The sequence below is a fragment of the Phasianus colchicus genome, chromosome 1 (assembly GCF_987193195.1).
Source record: "Phasianus colchicus chromosome 1, bPhaCol1.hap1.1, whole genome shotgun sequence".
Lineage (NCBI taxonomy): Eukaryota > Metazoa > Chordata > Aves > Galliformes > Phasianidae > Phasianus > Phasianus colchicus.
The window spans coordinates 138,974,198-138,993,286 of NC_143436.1; the positions used below are offsets into that span (position 1 = coordinate 138,974,198).

Below are 19,089 nucleotides of genomic sequence, written 5' to 3' on the forward strand. Positions count from 1 at the left end.
TTAAACTTTACAATCTGCCTCCACTCTAACGACGTCCAGATTTTCTAGGAAGCCCAGTGATTCAGCCCCAGTGGAGTCTCTTAGAGGGCTGGCCACAGAATCCCAGCAATTCTGATTGCTCACACAAGTTCTTCATCACTGCACCATAAATAATCTTTCTGTGCATATTGAAAGTAGCACACCCTGCAGGCTTACTAACCCACAGTTATCAAACAGAGGACAGACTTTAACTACAAGATTCCTGCCTAAAATCAGATGAAAAAAATAAAAATAAGACCATTTTTCAAAGTCATTGTAACAAAGGCAACTTCAAATTTAAGAGAGTGATTTAACTCACACTAAGAAACACTTGCAAGAACAGACAATTTTTTTTTTTTTTAATTAAATGCCTGAATAATATTTGTACAATGATAATTGCATAGTCTATTAATTGAAACTCACATCAATTTATTTTGTGCCTGTAATGGCAGTGTGCAGACTCCTACTGACCTGTTAATTTTCACCTCCAATTCACCCCCCTCAGAAGAAATTTATTCACTGGCAATACCAACATCAGAATAAGAATTTCCAAGAAGAAATAACACATTCTGAAAAACGTGTTCATGTCAGATACGCATCCCTACATGAAATCCAGATGCAGTGCCTTTGGCATGTCTGTTGGCTACCCATTTAGCTTTGCACAGAGCATAAGGAAGCACTAGTTTGGTTTTCTTTGAGTTCAGTAGATAGATAGAAAAAGAAATTATGAAGCATTAAAGATACTGAACAGCAAAAATAAATTTTTAGTTATATATGGGCAAGCAACAAATTTCTTTATTCTATCTTTAAATTCTCAGTTTTACACTTTGTGACTGTAGTTCAGATTTCGACGCCATGATTTTAGAGAAAATATTTCAGCTGGTACTGGAGCAAATGGTAGTTGACAGATTCAAAGCAAGAGTAAATTTTTCCAGACTGTGCATTACCTTTTATAAGATGTGTTCAATCACACAGCTAAATCGAGCAGGCTGTCCTGCTCAGCTAAGCAGGTAAAGAATACAGATTACAACTGCTCTCCACTTCACTGTGTCTACCCAGAAACTATGCTGCTCTAATCACTACAGTTGTGCACTGTGTAGAATAATTTCTGTTCAAAAGTTGCAGAGTTTCCTCTATCTTTCATCTGAAATTCTTGGTTATTCTAACTTTGTCTACAATGTTGTTCTTACCTCCGCTAGTCTGTCTCCTGTGCTTCCAACTGGGTTGCTTGTTTCTTTTTTCCCCTCAAAACACAGAGCACTCTTAAAATGTTAACAATTTTGCTGAGCATGGGCAGGAGTCAGATTCACAAACCAACTTCAGTGAAACAAAGAAAGAACTGATTGACAGAGTAACAATGCTGGACCAGTAACATTTAACTGAATTTGTATCTTCACTGCCTAAATATTACTGCTTTCCTAACTGCTTTTATTTTTCCCCCTAAAGCTCTGGTGACTTGCAGAGACAATGATATGATGCAAGAGACACTCCTCAGATGCATCCTTTCAACTTCATCAACCAGCCAACTTCAGCCCAAACAGCAGAGAGCAAAAATCACCATTCCAGTCCAGCAGAATGCTTGTTTGAAGCCACTTTATCCTATGCTAGGATAGTGAACAATGACTTCTCAATACGGCTGTGCCAGGCATTATACATGGCAATAGATGCTCATGTGTGTTTAGTAGTGTCATAAAGCAAAGTGCCATCAAAGCTTATTTTTAGTGAAGCCACTGAACATCACTGTGACACCAAAAAGAGCCTATGCACTTGAAAATTGTTTTTTTTTTTTCTTTTAATCCAAAAGAATATTTCTTTACTAGGTTATTAAACTATTAAACTGCTCCACCAGTATCTTGTCTCAACTATTGTACTTTAATTTAATGCCCACGCAAAAAATATCAGTGAAAGAAAGAAAAACTAAACCTCTACACAGCACTCACACATTTCTGATATCCTCTACTTAGGTCAGGGTAGTCCCTGCTCTACTCTAGTTCATATATTGCTTCATTTCACTTGCATCAGCACAGGCACTTGTTTGGTGCTTCACAACACTCATAGGATTAGTTTTTCTGTCTGCTCATCTCTCTTCATGACTTCCACATCCAGTCAGGCAAGTGCTTATTCCAAACATTCAGGTGAGCACGGGGTCATCAGCTTTGAAATACAACTAACTGAACCAGAAATTTATAAACAGCACACCATCCTTAAACAAAACCCTTCCAGTAGAGGAGATGCTTGCTACCCTATGACTACTCCTAACCTGCAACATGGGAAAAACCTTCACTGGCTGAGCAAAATAGGAGCTGCCTTATTAGTAAAATTTAGTAACATATACAGTCTTAATTACCACCTTCCTTGACAGGATATTAATGACACAGAGGCTGCCTGTAGCACCAATACTGAACCTGTGGTTAAGAAGCTGCTAATACAGGCACTCCCAATAGGGAGCTGAAGTCATTCTGTCATCCTACTTGTGCCAGTCAGATCGAGCAGCAATCCTGCCTACTCCTGTTAGACCACTGGATGGTCAGATGGCATTTTCAAAAGGAGGAATAATATAATTGAGTAGCCTATATTACAAGAGTCATCAAAACAGGGGCAGGCAGTCATTGAGACAGGATGCGGTGTTGCCAAACTCTTCCTTAGGAGAGGCAGGGCAGGAGCAGAGCAGTGCCCTGGGACTATCAGCAGGTGTTGGTCACTATGGCTTTCAGCAGCAAAGACCAGAAAGTGTGCTCTTAGAACAAACACCACCTTTGTGATTTCACATCTCAGGCCTCCACCTGTGGTGCCCTGGGCTTATTTAATATACACAGGAATTACACAGATAGGTACACACACCTTATAGACAGAGGTGCAGTTAAAGTTGCTGTTCAATTCCACAGAGCAATTCACACAGCTGCCTTAGTATACACAAGTGTTTTATACTTTCATATAGCAATGGAAAGGTGCTGTGATAAACAGGTAACCCAGGCCCCTTTCTCTTACCTTTCCTGCATAATCAGTCAGATTTCAGAAATCATGTGAGCCAAAGAGCTAATGCCAGACTCAGTTTCAGTTATTCTGTCTTAAATAACTGTAACAACACCGTTTCTCATTTTATAAAGAGCCTCAGTATAACCACATTACCAAATCTTGTGGTGTTGTTTTTCCTCCTTCACTTACTAGGATGCTGCGAGCTGCAGGACGCTTCTTTTCAAAATACCTCTGCATATTAGGGGGCTAATAAGCACAATTTGGGGCTGGTTTATTGTTATTTTTTAAAATTATTATTTAAGACAGTTTATTCCTGCCTAGAATGAAGGCTCTTACACAGATTTCTTGTCAAGGAAGAATCTTGAATTAAAACAATTCATAAATAGACCAATTTAAACTCTAGTCTTAAGAAAATCGAGCTATTTTGTTTAGGTCTGTGACTGATACTTGTGATATTATGACCCAGCATTCAGAATTTAAGTGATTCTCCTTTTTGTTCTTTAAATTAAAAAACCCTCATGTAATACACAAGAAAAAATGGCTGACTATACTAGGAAAATTGCGAGAGTGCTTGCACATATAATTTTCTCAAAACTTTTGAAGCAATAAAGGCAGAAAATGTACATCTCAAAATAACCTTTTTATTATTTACTAGAATCATTCAAAAACAACAGCTACAAAATTCACACAAGTACTGTCGTATCGTCAAGATTTTGGTGTGGTTTTGAACCTAAGCAAAAAATGCCTTTAATAAGAAACATAACTGGGGGCTGAAAGGAGAACATTTTTTTCAAGCTTAATCCATATAAACCACTAAGCGTCATTATCTTTTACAGCACAAAATGCAAAGAGCTAGCTATAAAACTGGGCTAGCAGGAACTTCTGTCCATAACACAAAAATAGCATCTTTCATGGCCACAGAGCATTGGTTACAAAATCTATCTTTCCTCCACCATCAAGTCGCTAGGAAATTCAATCTCTCTCTACAACCAAGGCCAAAGAACTCAAGGTTGGATTACTGTGATTCACTGTTTCTCACCTTGGATGTCAAACCAACGATAAAACTCCAGATGGCAGAAAAATGGGACTGCCTGGCTCCTGCAAGGTTTAGGATGGTATTAGCACTCTAGCCTCTCCTTTGGCTTCTGGTCTCCTCCTGCCAGCTTAAGGTCTTGGCCCTAACCTTCAAAGCAGTTAATGGACCAGGCCTCTTTTACAGTGAGCACTGTGCTTTGATTTATGAACAGCTAAGAAAAACACTCTAAACAATGCAGCCCAAAACAGAAGGCACAAAACCTGTAAACAGTGCATCTTAAGTTGAAGATAACAAATCATAATACAAACTTCCAAAGAGGGTTGGATAAAACTCAAGTCTTGTCCATTTAAACAGGGCTGCAAACTTTCATAACTGGATAAAACTTCCTCACTACCTGAGTGACCTCCATACCAACTGATTCCTCAAGCAGCTGCCCGCAGATATGTTATTCCCTAAGGAATAAGAAAGTTTATTTCCTTTGGACTTTCAATATGAGGCTGATGGACAACCGTGAGTGAAGCTTTTCATGAAGCTGAGTGCAGATTTTGTTTGCCTAAAAGTCTGAACTCACACTTCAACTTTTCCCCTCAAATGAAGGAGAATGATGGTAGGACAAAGATGCAAAGAATGTAATGCCATAGGTTACTGTTTTAAGAAAGCACACTGGAACTATGAACAGGGTACCATGAGTCAACACACTTGCAGTGATAATGGGCAACCTCTATAAGATAGCAGGTATATAAGATAGCAGGGTAGATATTGCATGACCTAGGACAAATGAGCTAACAACCGGAACTCTCAAGCTCAAAGAAGAAGAAAAAACAAAAATGAGCTGCTATCAACAACACTACGACCTTAAGACCCATCTCCAAGCACTGGCATAGGCTGCTCAGTGAAGTAGCGGAATCACCATACCTGGAGGTGTTCAAGAACCATGTAGATGTGGCACTGAGGGATGTGGTTACTGGGCATGGTGGTGATGGCTTGATGGTTGGACTAGAAAAGACCTCTGAGATCACCTAATTTTAACAACTCTGTGATTCTCCATGCCCAGGAAGGAAACAACCCACACAATCACTGCACTTACACATCTGGTATCACAGGAAATAGATGCTCAAGTTTTGAAAATTGCATTTCTAGGGAAAACTGTGCACATTGGAGGCAAGTTACCATAAGTGTTAATATTATGACTATATGTGACATGTCTGCAGTTGCCTACTCCGACATGCCTTAATCACATAAATAAAAGTACTGCCATCTGTGAAATACTTATCTAATGTTGAACAGAAAGTACAACACTGAGTTTGGAAAGTGATTCACAAGCTTCAGAGATTCAACCCTTTTTCTCTCTTTAATCACCCACAAATTATGCTGTTCCTGGCTTTCCCTACTGGAATCTGTTCAGTACTGCATCTCAAAAATGCGGAGTGGAAAAAAAATATTTTTGCTAGTATTTCTGTGTGTTATTAATAGTTTACCATCCCTAAACAGATTTATTTTAGAAAAAATTGTGTTGCAGGCATATGTGGAGTATGGCCCAAGCATAGCCTGCTGAAGAAGGGGAGAGGTTGTGCAAGACCAGAGAACAAGATGAGAACTGCCCCTAGCTGTGCAGGTCAGATAAGGCTGTAGCTATGCTTCTGTCACTCCACTCGCCTCCAACTGCCTCTATTTCCCTTATCTACGCCTAACAACATACAGCCTAGTACTCATGTCAAGGGCCTGAACTGGAAGTTGTCAAAGAAAAGAGTGCTGCCTTTGGCAAAAATATGGAGACCATAAAGCCATGTGATAACTAACCTAGGAACAATCCCTCATGTTTTTGAGAGCTAAAGTGAGGTTGTAAGGAACAAATGGAAGTATCTCTGCTTTTCTGTAAGCGTTTCTCATACCCCTGCTTATATTTTAGTCTGCATACCTTGTAACAGTTCACTCTCCCTTGTTTATCAAGGCAAACCACATTTTAAAAGGGTATAAAATCAGGTTGCTGGAGGACATTGGTGCTCCCCTCAGCTGGCCTGAGATCTCTCTAGCACATGTGCCCCCAACTCCACCTGCACTTCAGACCTCAGTTTGCAATGGATGCACTGACAAGACAGGTTGCATAATCTTTCCTACCCTAATTTACCTTCCCTGGAGTTTGTATAACCATACCCAATCTAATTTACCCTTAACTTACCCTAATTTACCTCCCCCCAGAGTACTGATTAGTCATAGTCTGATACACTGTTTGTTTAGAATACCTGTGGTTATAGATCATATATGCAACAGCTTGCTCAGAATATATTTAATAATTTGTTTTGGTGCACCTGATCTGTGTCAGTGAAGTGTAGTCACCGTCTTCTTGCTAGGTGAAACAAACTAGGGAACAGGGTGGGACAGCATATTATTTCTTATGTTTTCAGTCACAAATAGCTATACAGCATGAGTATTTTATTACTGTTACATAAATACCTTGTAACTAGCAACAAACAAACATTTGATCAAAATAGGGTCACATAAAGGCGACTTTTACATGTTTACAGGTTTGACTGGACTTACTAATGGAACTAAAATTTTCAGAAATTAAAGAAAATAAAGAAATTAAATACAAGATTCTTATAGCTGTGTTTTTCAGCAATTACTGGAAAGACTGTAAAGGCAATTCAAGCCAGGACAACATGAAAATTTAAAAATAAATACAATACATAGTATGACAAGGAATTGAGCACATGATATTTATGAATCTGTCCTTTCCTACTCGTGTAAAAAAAAGTCCTCTAAATGTCACTTCTCTTATTTGAAAAATCATTATTAAAACAGAGACCAAAATTTACAGTGTGTATTTGCTGGTTAAGATTTTTCAGATTAAAGGCATTTCTTGTTTTTATTCAAACACCACATGACCAGCTTTTAAACCTGCATTCTTTTGACAAGAGGTAAACAAATTCAGAACACTAATGCTCAGCTAGTGCAAAGTAGATCCACAGCTCAGCAAGATGCATGGGCTGCCCATGCAAGGGCTGCTCCCACCTAGGGAAATGCACATTGTGCACATTTGCATGCGCACCACAAGATCGTGCTCCCCAAGTGCCCTCTCAGGCTGATATTATGAGCTGCAAACTGCATTAAAAGCACATCAAGGGCACATGATGCTCAGCTCCAGTCAGCTGGGACACAAGAGCTACATATTTTGTGTGTCATACGTTAGTTAACATTCTGTTGAAGAAAAAGCTCCTGCAACTTTTCTGTTTATAAGAGAAAGGTTCAACGTGGGAAATCTTTTTAAGGAGTTAATGTAAAACAGTACTCACTGCTATCCGCAGTATGGAAGCTTTCACAGAAGTCCATTTGTCCTGTCTGCGGTCTATGACAAGAATAAACCCGATTCCAGCATCTCGTAAACTGAGTTTGGAGGAAGGAGAAGGAGAAAGTTCAGTTAAAAACACAGGTGGAACTTCTTCTCAAAAAAGCAGAGGTAAAAACTAGTTAAACAAACTAAAAAACAAAGCACAAAACAACAACAAAAAGATGCAAACAAATGGCAGCTTGACTCTTTTTTTCTTTAAGGTGTTGTCGACGAAGATGCATTACACACCGTTGGAAAGATGCAGCAGTCCCAAATATGTCCCATAGAGCTTCAGACCATATTCAAAATCATTAACTGCTTTTCAATGGAAGGTAATTTTGACATGTCTTGCACAGAGATTATTTCAGAGGAAAATAACACTCTTTGATTCTCCATTGTCTTGGTGCCGACATAATCCCTCATTTATGCTGTTTCCAACAACATAATTCCAGGATGAAAACAAAGTCATTTTCCTTTTGCATCTGTTTTCAACCTTCTGTTTGTATTGCCTTCCTCCTTGCTAATACTTAAAACACCTTAAAAACGCTGGTCTTTCTGATCCTTCCACGACATTCTTCCGTGCATCTGAAATTCTCAAATGCTTCCAGGTTACAAATTTGCTCCCAGGTACATTCTGACATTCACCAAAGCAAGAAACCCCTATGGCGTTTAAAAACTCCAAGTCATAGATCTGAAAAATGAGATACGCAGCACTTCCCTGAAATGGAAACATCTGTGAAAAAGAGCACTTAAATCCTTGCGTACGGGTGACCCTTCTTGTTCGCCTGTGCTCAGCTGCATGTGCTACAGAGTACAAATAAAGCAATCTGCTTCTGTTTTGTAATTTCCCATCTAAGCCAATTGTGTAATGCCAGCAGCAGACTTTGCTGGCCAATCGCAATCAAAATGAAGACGACAGGCAAACACAGGGCAGACAGACTCGAATTTGTTATTTTCTTGTATATTTGGTTATTTTTAATCACTAAGCTGGACTGTAATTCCAGATATTAATTTCACTGCAAGGCCTGCTGCCTGTGCTGTGTGAAGTGCTGGGAAATAGTAAGTATTGATTTATCATCATACCTTAAAAAATAAGAAAATAAAAAAATATCAACACAACAGAACATGAGGATCCCTGAATTGCTCAACTGCATGGCTGATTCAGATGAAAATATAGGATCATTTCGATAGCATAATAATAAATGGATTCCAAGGAAAAGGTAAATTACAAGTAACTAGATGCAGCACCTTAAACTAATCTTCAAAATGACAAATTTAAACATGACATGCAGTCTATTCCCTCTCCTTCGTGAGCCGGACATTTCTCTAATTCACAGACTAAACATTTAGGGGGAAACACAATCAGAAAAAGTGCAAAGAAACACCAGCACTTGCTTTCTTTCATAAGCAGCTAAGTAATTTTATCACAGGAAAGTTTTAGATACTACCTCCAACAGCTCACATTCAGTGCATGCTACTTAACTCTTATGAGACTTTATATTAGGAATATGCTTACAACCATAGTATATTTGCATGATTTAGTAAAGTTCACTTTCTTCCTTCTCTTTCTTTATTTGAAGGGCAAGAGAAAATAAATCTAGACTAGTTTTTAACATCTTCTTGTATTCCATTTAAACTTCCCACCATTTTAATGTTTAGTCACTGAGCAAAATAAAACGTTAACAGCAACCACATCCCACAGTAACCAGTTGGCATAATGTACACATTGGGTCCCACAACCCAACTCTGGATGGAGTCCAAAAGTGGCTACAACTATTCCCATAACAGTTCATGGGGGTTTTGATGTTTTTTTACTCTGGAAGAGTTATTTTCAATAATCAGTAGAAGTCCTCAGAAGTCCAGAAATTTCTGCATACTTCCTCAGTGCCAAGCAGAGCTTCAGATCACACAGAATATCCAAGTGCAACATCTATATCATATTTCCAGAACCTACCAACAATTGTGTACAACAGGAACAACATTAAAGCCTCTGAAAGAACATCAGACATTTTCAGGGCACAGCGAAGGACAAATTCAGCTGGGAACCTGGAGAAGGTCCAGATGAGAACTCCACACAGATGAGTGTACATCACCTGCCTCAACATCAGACATTAGGTAGTCTAATACCAAAGACAAGCTGTACTAAAAGGGAAGAGCTGACAAAGGAGAACATCACCAAGAGAGCCCCAAAGGTGTCCTTAGTCAGCTTTCTTTGATTTAGAACAAGACTCCCTTCCAGGCTAAGAAATAAGAGCTAGCATTCCAGCTGCTGTCTGGAAGAGATCCAATGGCAAAGTCCTGAGCATCTGACTTCAAGCTATTACCACACTTATCAGGTTGCTTAAAAAATATAATTGCTCTGTTCTGAATCTTTCACTGAGTTTTGTTATGTCACTCAAAAATACATCATCTGTCAACTCCTAAATCAAGATTTGACCCACCCAATATATACAGAAGATAAGAGAGAGGAGAGCATGGGGAAAAGAAAAAGGTAAAGGAGAACTTCAACTGGTTACCAGAAATAAACAGAAAGGTAACAGTCCCTTTTGCACACTGAACTCTTCTCAAGTGAATGATTATTAATTCAGATGCTCTTGAGGAAAGGAGCTTTAAACAGTCACTGTGGGAAAAGCTTTGTTACCCTGATGACAGTGCCTCACTGCAAAGGGTTGGCTATTGAACCTACAATCCAGCTCCAGCAAGTGGTAAGCAGGAAGCAACAAACCAAACCGAGGCATTGTGTTCAACAAAGCTGAGAACATTATCAACATACAAAGTCACGTATACAAGAACAAGTAAACACTGGAAACAGGTCTGCTTGCCAGTCCAGCCTTGCTCAACTTCCCTCTCTTTCCTACCACCCACCCTTACATACATCTTGTATCTGCATACAGGACAATTTCAAGACCCCCCATCCTTGCCAGCCCTCTTTAGTGCATAGGGTGAATGATGCTTTGCTAACAAGCATGTTTTCAATTTTTCATTGCTTCCTCATCAACCTGAGAGTGACTCAACCCACTGTACCGTATTTATTACATTCAAACCAAATATTCATCTCCTGATTTGTCCCCCCCAGTTTGCTTGAGAATGAAGCATTTTGGCTCCTCTTCTGCACCTGTGCTTCAGCAGAAGAATGCTCTGATAAACATAGCCTGCTTCTGCTCATGGAGCCTTACCTCAGGCCTTACTCCAGCCGTGCCGTACTCGTATCAACTTAGCTCAAGTCTTTCCATGTGTCTGCATCAACCTTCAGCACGCTTATCACCAACACCCACATTTGTCTTCTTCCCACTCATTGCTTCAGCTGTTCTTATTCCTTGCTGTCTTGTACCAGGAATACCTCAGCAAGTCTCAGAAGCTTGCTGGCCACACCAGCTCATCAGCAGAATGACCTCACGGCCCAGACAGGCTCCCAGCTCTGGTTAGCTGACCTGGCTCCAGAGCAGCTCCTGCTGCAACTGCAGTGAAATCCCCAGGCCAGCTCAACAGAGGACACTTTATGATAACAGACTTGACGATCTGTGACCATGGATTTAGCAGTTTAACTAAAGGGAAGGTGTTTCCTTACCATAAAAGCCATCATTCTCAGAAATGTCAAGTTCCTGACTAAAGGGTAGAGAAACTGGATATTCCTTGGAAGCACAGTAGATTGTTCCCTACCTTCCTGAGAACAGCTCTGACATAGTCTAACACTCAAACAACAAGTAAGGTGAGAAATCAGGAATGGAAAGAAAATTTGTCAGCACTGTAAACAACTTAAAACCAATCCTTACAGTAAGAAAGAGGAGGCAGCCTTAGCAATAGCACCTGACTATCAAGGCCTCTTGACATTTCCCTTACAAACTCTGTTGTTTTTTTTTTCTTAACGCGTTAACTTGTATCCAGTGTACTTTCTGAAAGATAAATTATAACTCATAATTCAAATTTAGTATTTCCTTCCTATGTTTCACTCCTAACACAAAACATACGTCACAAATTCAGCTCTGTTCTTCTGTTTCCACAACAGCACAAAGAATTCATTTTTGGAAAGGCAGAGAAACCAGCCTGGCTCTCTGGGGAATATAACTAGCAAACTCACAAAGATCAGGTCAGAAAGGTAGAAAGCAGAGAAAGGGGAGTGGTGGCCACAGAGGACAGATAATGGGAAAAAAAATGCAGCAGAGGATGGACTTCTTGTTCATCCCTCCTCCCACCTTGGGGATCTGGAGATGGTGAGAGTGAGGTTAAATACCTGCCAACAAGCACCGAGTGTAGAGCAGAATCTGAATTTTCACCTAGTGACTCCTCAGCTTTATGTTATGGGGACATCTCCCTCTATGTCTAGTTTACAAGACTCATGATCTCATGCACCTGGGGGAAAGGGTGGAAAAACTTATAGTATGTAGGACTGCAGAAAGGAACTTCCTTCCCTCTGGGGTATGTGGAAGGAATTACATAGTCACCATCTGAAAGATCTCTGCATTTCTCCAAGGTATGGGTGGTGACAACTACTATACCATTAAGTTCCTTCTGCTTTTACAGTGTTGTGTGGCAACTGCTTGCAGTCCCTGCTCTCTGCTACCAACAAAACAGTAAATGCTCAGGCTTGTCACAGCAACTTGTTAATATCAAGTTTTTGGATGTTTGAAATTCAGAGTAGCATTTTAGGTTAAATAATTTCAGTCTTAAAGTCCTATTATTATTATCCATCTGGCTTCCATAATACATCAGATCACTCACTACCTTGAGAGCCTCTGCCTATACATACAGGCTGACTAGTAATTCTTGCTTTCAGTGGCTGAACAGCTATTTCAATAGCAGGACTTCGTAACATTCCACGTGGAATTACTGCATCGACAGCATCAAGGCAGAGCGTGCAGCAAACTGGAGGCAAATCACTGCATCATACATATAGATCCCTAACAGATCCCCAGCATCACTTGCTCTTAAGGTTTACTCATTTTGTAGCTCATTACTAATCATCAGTGTGTATCAGTGATACACACAAACTGCTTGAAGAGATGTGGTATCTCATCAAGCTGCTTACTAAGCCTGATCTTTTCTAGTATACAAGATGTGAGCTTATGTAGAAAGCACTGTGGAATTGACCCATTCACACAGCATTGCTCATACTACTGTACCACAAAAGGTGTAAACATGCAAGACATGGTGACAGTTCATCTTAGGAATGCTACTGCCTGTACAGTGTACTGCCCACCATCCTATCCATAAGGGAAATTATGCTCATGCTTGGGCATGCCACAAAAAGAGTTATGTGGATCAGCTCTTTAAAAAAATAATTCTCAAAGGCAGGCTTGCATCTGGTATAGAAGACAAGTTTGTGCTCAAAAAAGTTCAGCATATAAAATTAGGCAGTCCCACAGCCTGAGCACTTGAATATCAAGTGTTCCCATCACACAGCTACTCATGACAATGCTTCCAGCAGCCATTACTCTTTGAAGTCAGAAATCATCCTGAATTCAGTCATCAGAGCACAAGTCAGGGCCCCCAAGAAGAGCATTTCCTGTTCCTTTGCTTAGGAACAGACCATTGGAAACCAGACAATAGAGTACCAAGGCTATTGTTTCCCAAAATAAATTTTGTATCCTACATTTTACGGGACATTTAAACCTGAGCAACTTCAAAGACTCCATTTCTCCTGCTGCTGCTAAGGATGCCTTCCAAGGGAGGTGAGGGACAGGAGCAAAAACCATAAGTTTCCTAATCGTAAGTTTTTCATAAATTAAAAACCAAAACAAAAAACATTAGGTTCCAGAAGACAGTCAGATAATATAATGAAGAACATGGTAGCAATAAATGAAGACAAATCTTCATTACCGCAATTACAAAAAAATAATTCAGTCAAGCCCTATGGTGACAGGAACTAAATAGTCTAAGTCTGATTTCACATTACCATTTCTTGTATGGTATTTCCCTCAAAAAAAAAATAAAAATAAAAATAAAGGCAGCAACAGGTCACCTGTCAGAGCCTTGTTCCACATTTTCTCTCTTTGTGCCCTTTACATGTGATAACCAGAACTTCCATCTGAACACCAGATGTGCTCTAAAGGATGCAGTTCTTCACAGAGCAAAAAAAGCAAATGGCTTATGAATTTAACAAAGATAAATCAAAGTTAAAGTTCAGTTGTAACATTAAGGTCACCAGGCACTAACACTAAGTAGTGATTCGATAGTAGTTTCAGTGCCTTTAATTCTTTACCGTTCATTATGGTAACATCTACTCCATTCCAAAACTGGGTAGTTTATCCACTTGATTCTAACACAAATCCCTTAGCTAGATATTCAAACAACCAGAAAACAAACCTCCTCCCCAAACACAACAAAATAAACTATGAGATCTGACACTTTCCTGTAATTTTTGCAACATATTCTACTATTTAATTTTCAAATATATTTATTCTTGATGGGATCTTCTCATATTGATTTTGACAGCCTGCTTCTCACTATCCACAGCGAGACAAAGATGAATGACTTTTATCCTTGGTAAAGATGCCTAAAGGAAATAAAACCAACTTCTTCATTCTTGAGTAAATGCTGGAAACAAGTAGACATATAATGCTCCACAAAGCTTCAGTTCAAAAGCTTCAGATATCATGGGCTTTTATAGCTTATAATACGGAGCCTTACTGGAAAAGGCACAGGATGAAATCAATTTAGAGATAGCAGGAAATAAAAGAAAACTATAAAGCAGGCATTGTTTGAGCTCTATACTAGACAATGAACCTTGTAGCTTCAATTGCTAAGAGAGCCTTGAGGTTTTAACATAGTATCTAAGTAGGATACTGCTTTGTAATGCTGCTGCTACTTAAGATACTGCTTACACATTTTCTGAAAACCTGCACAGACTGAGAGCTGGTGCTCTTCAGCCTGGAGAAGAGAATGCTCTGGGGAGACTTTATAGCAGCCTTCCAGTACCTGAAGGGGCTACAGGGAAGTTGGGGAGGAACTTTTTATACGAGCAAAAAGAGACAGGAGGGGAAATGTTTTAAACTGGAAAATGGTAGATTTAGACTAGATATTGGGAAGGACTTCTTTACAGTGAGGGTGGTGAGACACTGGAACAGGTTGTCCAGTGAGGCTGTGGATGCTCCCTCCCGGGAAGGGGATGCCCCATCCAGGGAGGGAGCATTCACAGCCTCACTTTGATCAACCTGGTCTAGTGGGAGGTGCCCCTGCCTATAGCCAGGAGCTGGAACTAGGTGATCTTAAAGCTCCCTTCCAACCCAAACCATTCTATGATTCTGTGAATAAAAATGTTGCAATCCCTTTTAATGTCAACATTGCAAAATGATACTACAAATTCACTATGTAAATGCACAAATCATGAAGTGACTTATGCACCTAAGACACATTGAAAGTATTTTGAAAATTGGAAGATATCTCCCAAATAACTATCCTTGCTCTAAATTAGCAAACTTTAAAAACATACCTGCTGTTTTTACAACAGAAAATTCAAGGTTTGCATTACTATCAGTGAAAAAGAAAAAAAAAAAAATCTATGAAGAAAAATGGGATGAAAACATATTCCCAGAAGATGGCTCTATATGCAAGTGCATGATACTGCAATGACATTTAATTGTTTAGACAGAAAATAGCATTTCAGTGCCAAACTCTTCCACAAACAAATTGTCTCTCAGGTCAAAGCAAACTGCATGCATTTGAAACAGAACTACTCCTAACAAGCATAAACATTTATGAACAGAACATTTCTCAAGTAAAGCTCTTTGGTAACCTAGCAGAGACCTCTAGAGCTCCTAAAGCAAATCAGCATGGCATTTCAGCTCTGATTCACACTGTGGGCCTGATATCTCAGTTTGGATTTCTTCAGGAAACTCTTCCAGTTGAGGTGTATAACCATTCGATCAGATGCTTTTTTTTTTTTTTATTCCACCAACATTCATGAGAAAAACAAACAATGAGGAGCATTCCAATTTTGTTAAATACAAAGTAAAACTGGAGAGCAACGATTGATGACTTCTGCGTAGTCTTAGATGGAATTAGTAATACCACAGAATCACAGAATGGCCAGGGTTGGAAGGACCTCAAGGATCATGAATCTCCAACCCTCCTGCCACGTGCAGGGCCACCAACCTCCCCATTTAATGCTAGACCAGGCTGCCCAGGGCCCCATCCAATCTGGCCTTGAACATTTCCAGGGACAGGGCATCCACAACCTCTCTGGGCAATACCCTTCTTGTCTTGAATTTTTCTGAACCTGTATCTCTTGAACTAAAAATGCTAATGAAATCAGTGCAGGCAGCAGTGCTGAAGAAGTGTCCATTACTTCTGATGCCATTGAAAACCTACCCTGTGAGCACAGCCCCAAGGAACAGGCTCAGCTCAAGCTTCCTGAGGTGCTCTGCGTGAGTCACCACACCACAGCTTTAGTTCTCTATATCCAAATCTCTGGAATTTGAAAGAAATTTGCTATATAATCAATCACTGTGTTTAACTAGTGAGTGCCTGTACTGTGCTTCATCAGACTACACATCTGAAAGAGTTTGTTATTTTGGATTTTGGGGCCCTCTCATAGTCAGCTGAAGGTGCTTTAGCTGTAGAAGGAAAAATCTACCCAACCTAAAGGCAGGCAATTATTCATGAAAAAAATTATAGGAAAGAAAGAAGCAAAAGCAATTTAAATGAAGCACTCAGAAGTGCTGCTATCCAAGAGCAGCCTCTAGTGGTCCATTCAAAATTGCTGAATGCCAAGTAAAAATGACAATATATAAAGCTCCTAGCAGAAATGGCTGCATTTCACACAACACATCTGATGATGTGACACCTCACAGCAGGAGTATTAACCCATAAGCAAGGAGGCAGCACTTCTCATTGATTCTTACAATGAAAAATCTGATAAAAAAATTAAAAACTGCTTTTGGGAACTTTGTAAGCATAAACAACATAGTTGCACATGAATTTTTGTCAGAGATGGAGACTACGAAGGTCTACAGAGGAACAGAATAACAAAGACAACTCCAAAGAGCATTGCACAAGGGACTGATAGTTCAAAATTTCGAAGGCCTCATCCAAAATTCAGAGCCTCTCCTGCAATGACTGCAGCCCAAAACACGTGGTCACATCTACTCCAGCTCATCCTTGGATCTGAAAATCCTTCAGTGCCCTTGGGACTGTGGCCACAGCAGCTCCTCCGCCCTCAAAGCAAGAGCCTTTCAAAGAAGATAGGCTGCTGTCAGAGACACACTATAGATGAGGTGAGTGTCAGCTCATTGGTGCCAGGAGGGCTGCTCTTAAGCCCATAGGAAGCCAAAGGGTGTTATCCTTTCACAGCAACAGGTCTCTTGAAATTGGGCAACACAAATCAAGGCAGGGCTACTTGACGGACTTGTCTATAGTGCTCCTTGTGCTCCTCAGCCAAAATAAGGAATGCTGGCACACAGTGTACTGATTTTTAAGTATTTTCACTGATTTATATAGCATACACAACCAGACCTCTGTTCCACACTCAGGTTTAGATATGGGTATCCCAGTCTTCTCCACTGTCTCCTACTCGGTGATCTCCCAACACTCTCTTGCACTTTCATGCCAATTCCCCTTTAAACTAACTACATGAAAATTGCCTACTGCAGTACAGTAATGCTGGCTATGTTCCATCATATATGCTGACATTCTTTCTGCTCCAAAAACCTATGCTGTTGCAAGGGAAAGATGAGAGAATATAACCAGTATTAAAATAAGAACTAAAACGTCCAGGCATCACCATCTTGCTGTAGTTCTATGACACACACTTATTTCCTTTCCACAGTACCATCAGCCTTTTTGTATGTTAACATAGCCAGCATTACCCCACTAAAAAACCCCAGAAACTAAAATCAGTGTGACTTAGATCTGTGTATCTGCAAGTAGAAGGAGAAATAATTATTAAAAGACAAAATTCCTGCTTAACACACCCTCCTGTAGTGCATGAAATCAACAAAAAATTTTTTTGAAGGAAGAACCTTCTTTTCTATATGGAACATTCAGTGTAATTTCTTCAGGTCACACTGAACTGCTTCCACAAGGACCGTTTGAAGAGAGACAACAAATTTGAAGACTGCTTTAGACTTAACTACAGATGGCTGAAGTAGGCCACATTATCCTTGAAGGGACAATTAAGGATAAATAGGTCAGTAAAGGCAAAATGGCTCTATGTTTGTTAAGCTTAAATAAACAACAGAAAGCCAGAGTGCTCCTAGCTTTGGGACTACGAAGTCTGACTCCACAAAAAAAAAAAAAAAAAACACCTACTCAAAATGATAATATTGGAATTGCACAGACTTCAGTAAGCTTCAACAATAATTAATGCCACTAATGAAATATTGACACCTTTTTTCCTAGGAAGTTACATGCTGTGCTGTAGAAAGGTGAGCTTATTCTTAAGTAGGGGGTTAAATTCTCTGCAGTTGAGACTGGACTAATGGAAGCTCTGGCACAGGGTCCAACATTACACTAATTAATTTCCACAAACTGAGCACTGCGAAAATACCTTGTCTCTTTATCAGATAATACGTGCCACACATACAGAATCTATATACTACTCAAATCCCCCAAGTCCTTAAGGTGTACGTGGGATTTAAGGAATAAAAAGGCTTTGCCTTAACAGTGATAAGCTTTAAAACAAGTTTAAAACATTCACAAGGTGGACATACAGAAAAAGGAGGAACTGCCTTGAATCTAGTAAAAATTCAGACTAAGTAACACACAGAGCTTTCATCTAATCTCAAACAATGCATCTGACACAAAAGGCAACATGCTTTACCTTAGGATTCAATGCTCTTATGTTAAACACAAACCTTTACATTTCTTTTTTGCTTACAGGAACATCCTGCATTTATACAACTGTTTGGCAGCTGTGCTCAGAGAGGAAGGGCACACACAGCATGACAGCTTTTGCTGGAAGTCTTGGGATGTTCTCATTGACAAGTCTGAGGGGCTGCCAAGGTAACAGCAGGATACAGGTTTTTGCCTGGACTGTAATCTGACAAAGAGGAGAACGTGGAAACAAAACTCAGCTGACACTATTAGACACTGAAGCTGCAAAACTGTTCCTCAGCATGCCAGCGGGAACTGTCAGAGTGCCTGTTTTTTGGCACTTCTTACCCATTATGCTGTGACATTCACCCCTGGTGCTCCATAAAATAGAAGAAGTTAACTCTTAGCTAGTTATGCACTTATTTAGGCTGTAGATAAATGGGGTAACACATGGTTACTCTCCCATTGGCTCCTCAGAACTTCAGCCAGGGCCCTGAAGGACTCATCTCAAAACATGGCGTTAACCCCAACATGACTGCCCTGGATTCCAGAGCACAGTGGTGTGTCCATGCTAATGAGACTAATAAAAAGGTTTGCTGGCTCCAGAAATATCCGTGCCATGCTGTGGCATATTCTCCTGGTCCCCAGCTAAATTCACCTCCTCATGCATTGCTGCTCTCACACTACATCTTGTTCAGTCTGAGCCCCTGAGGAACTTAGCACAGACATTTGTGATCCCAAATGATGGACAGATGCTACGCTCCACTTGGAGCTCAGCAGATGATAACAATAGAAGTTCCAGACCCCTCAGACACCAACTCTGTCTGAGGTAATCTTGTTCTGTTTATAACTCGGACAGTACCGCTCCATAACTTCACACACCAGCTGGTACCACAAACAATAGCATTTCTTAGAACATCACACTGTGTTGTAAGCCATGGAGATTCTAAACACGAGGACATTCTCCTGGGCAGGAAGCTGA

At 40.0% G+C, this 19,089-nt stretch overlaps 1 protein-coding gene across 9 annotated transcripts in view; it reads right to left on the reverse strand.

The window, feature by feature from the left end:
• The window catches only part of MCF2L (MCF.2 cell line derived transforming sequence like), a 146,345-nt gene that overhangs the window by 29,394 nt on the left and 97,862 nt on the right, over positions 1-19,089 (reverse strand). For all 9 annotated transcript variants that reach the window (XM_090128575.1, XM_090128559.1, XM_090128547.1 and 6 more), the window contains one exon: positions 7,324-7,414. In XM_090128575.1, the coding sequence (XP_089984701.1) occupies positions 7,324-7,414 (91 nt within the window). The remainder of the gene's footprint in view (positions 1-7,323; positions 7,415-19,089) is intronic.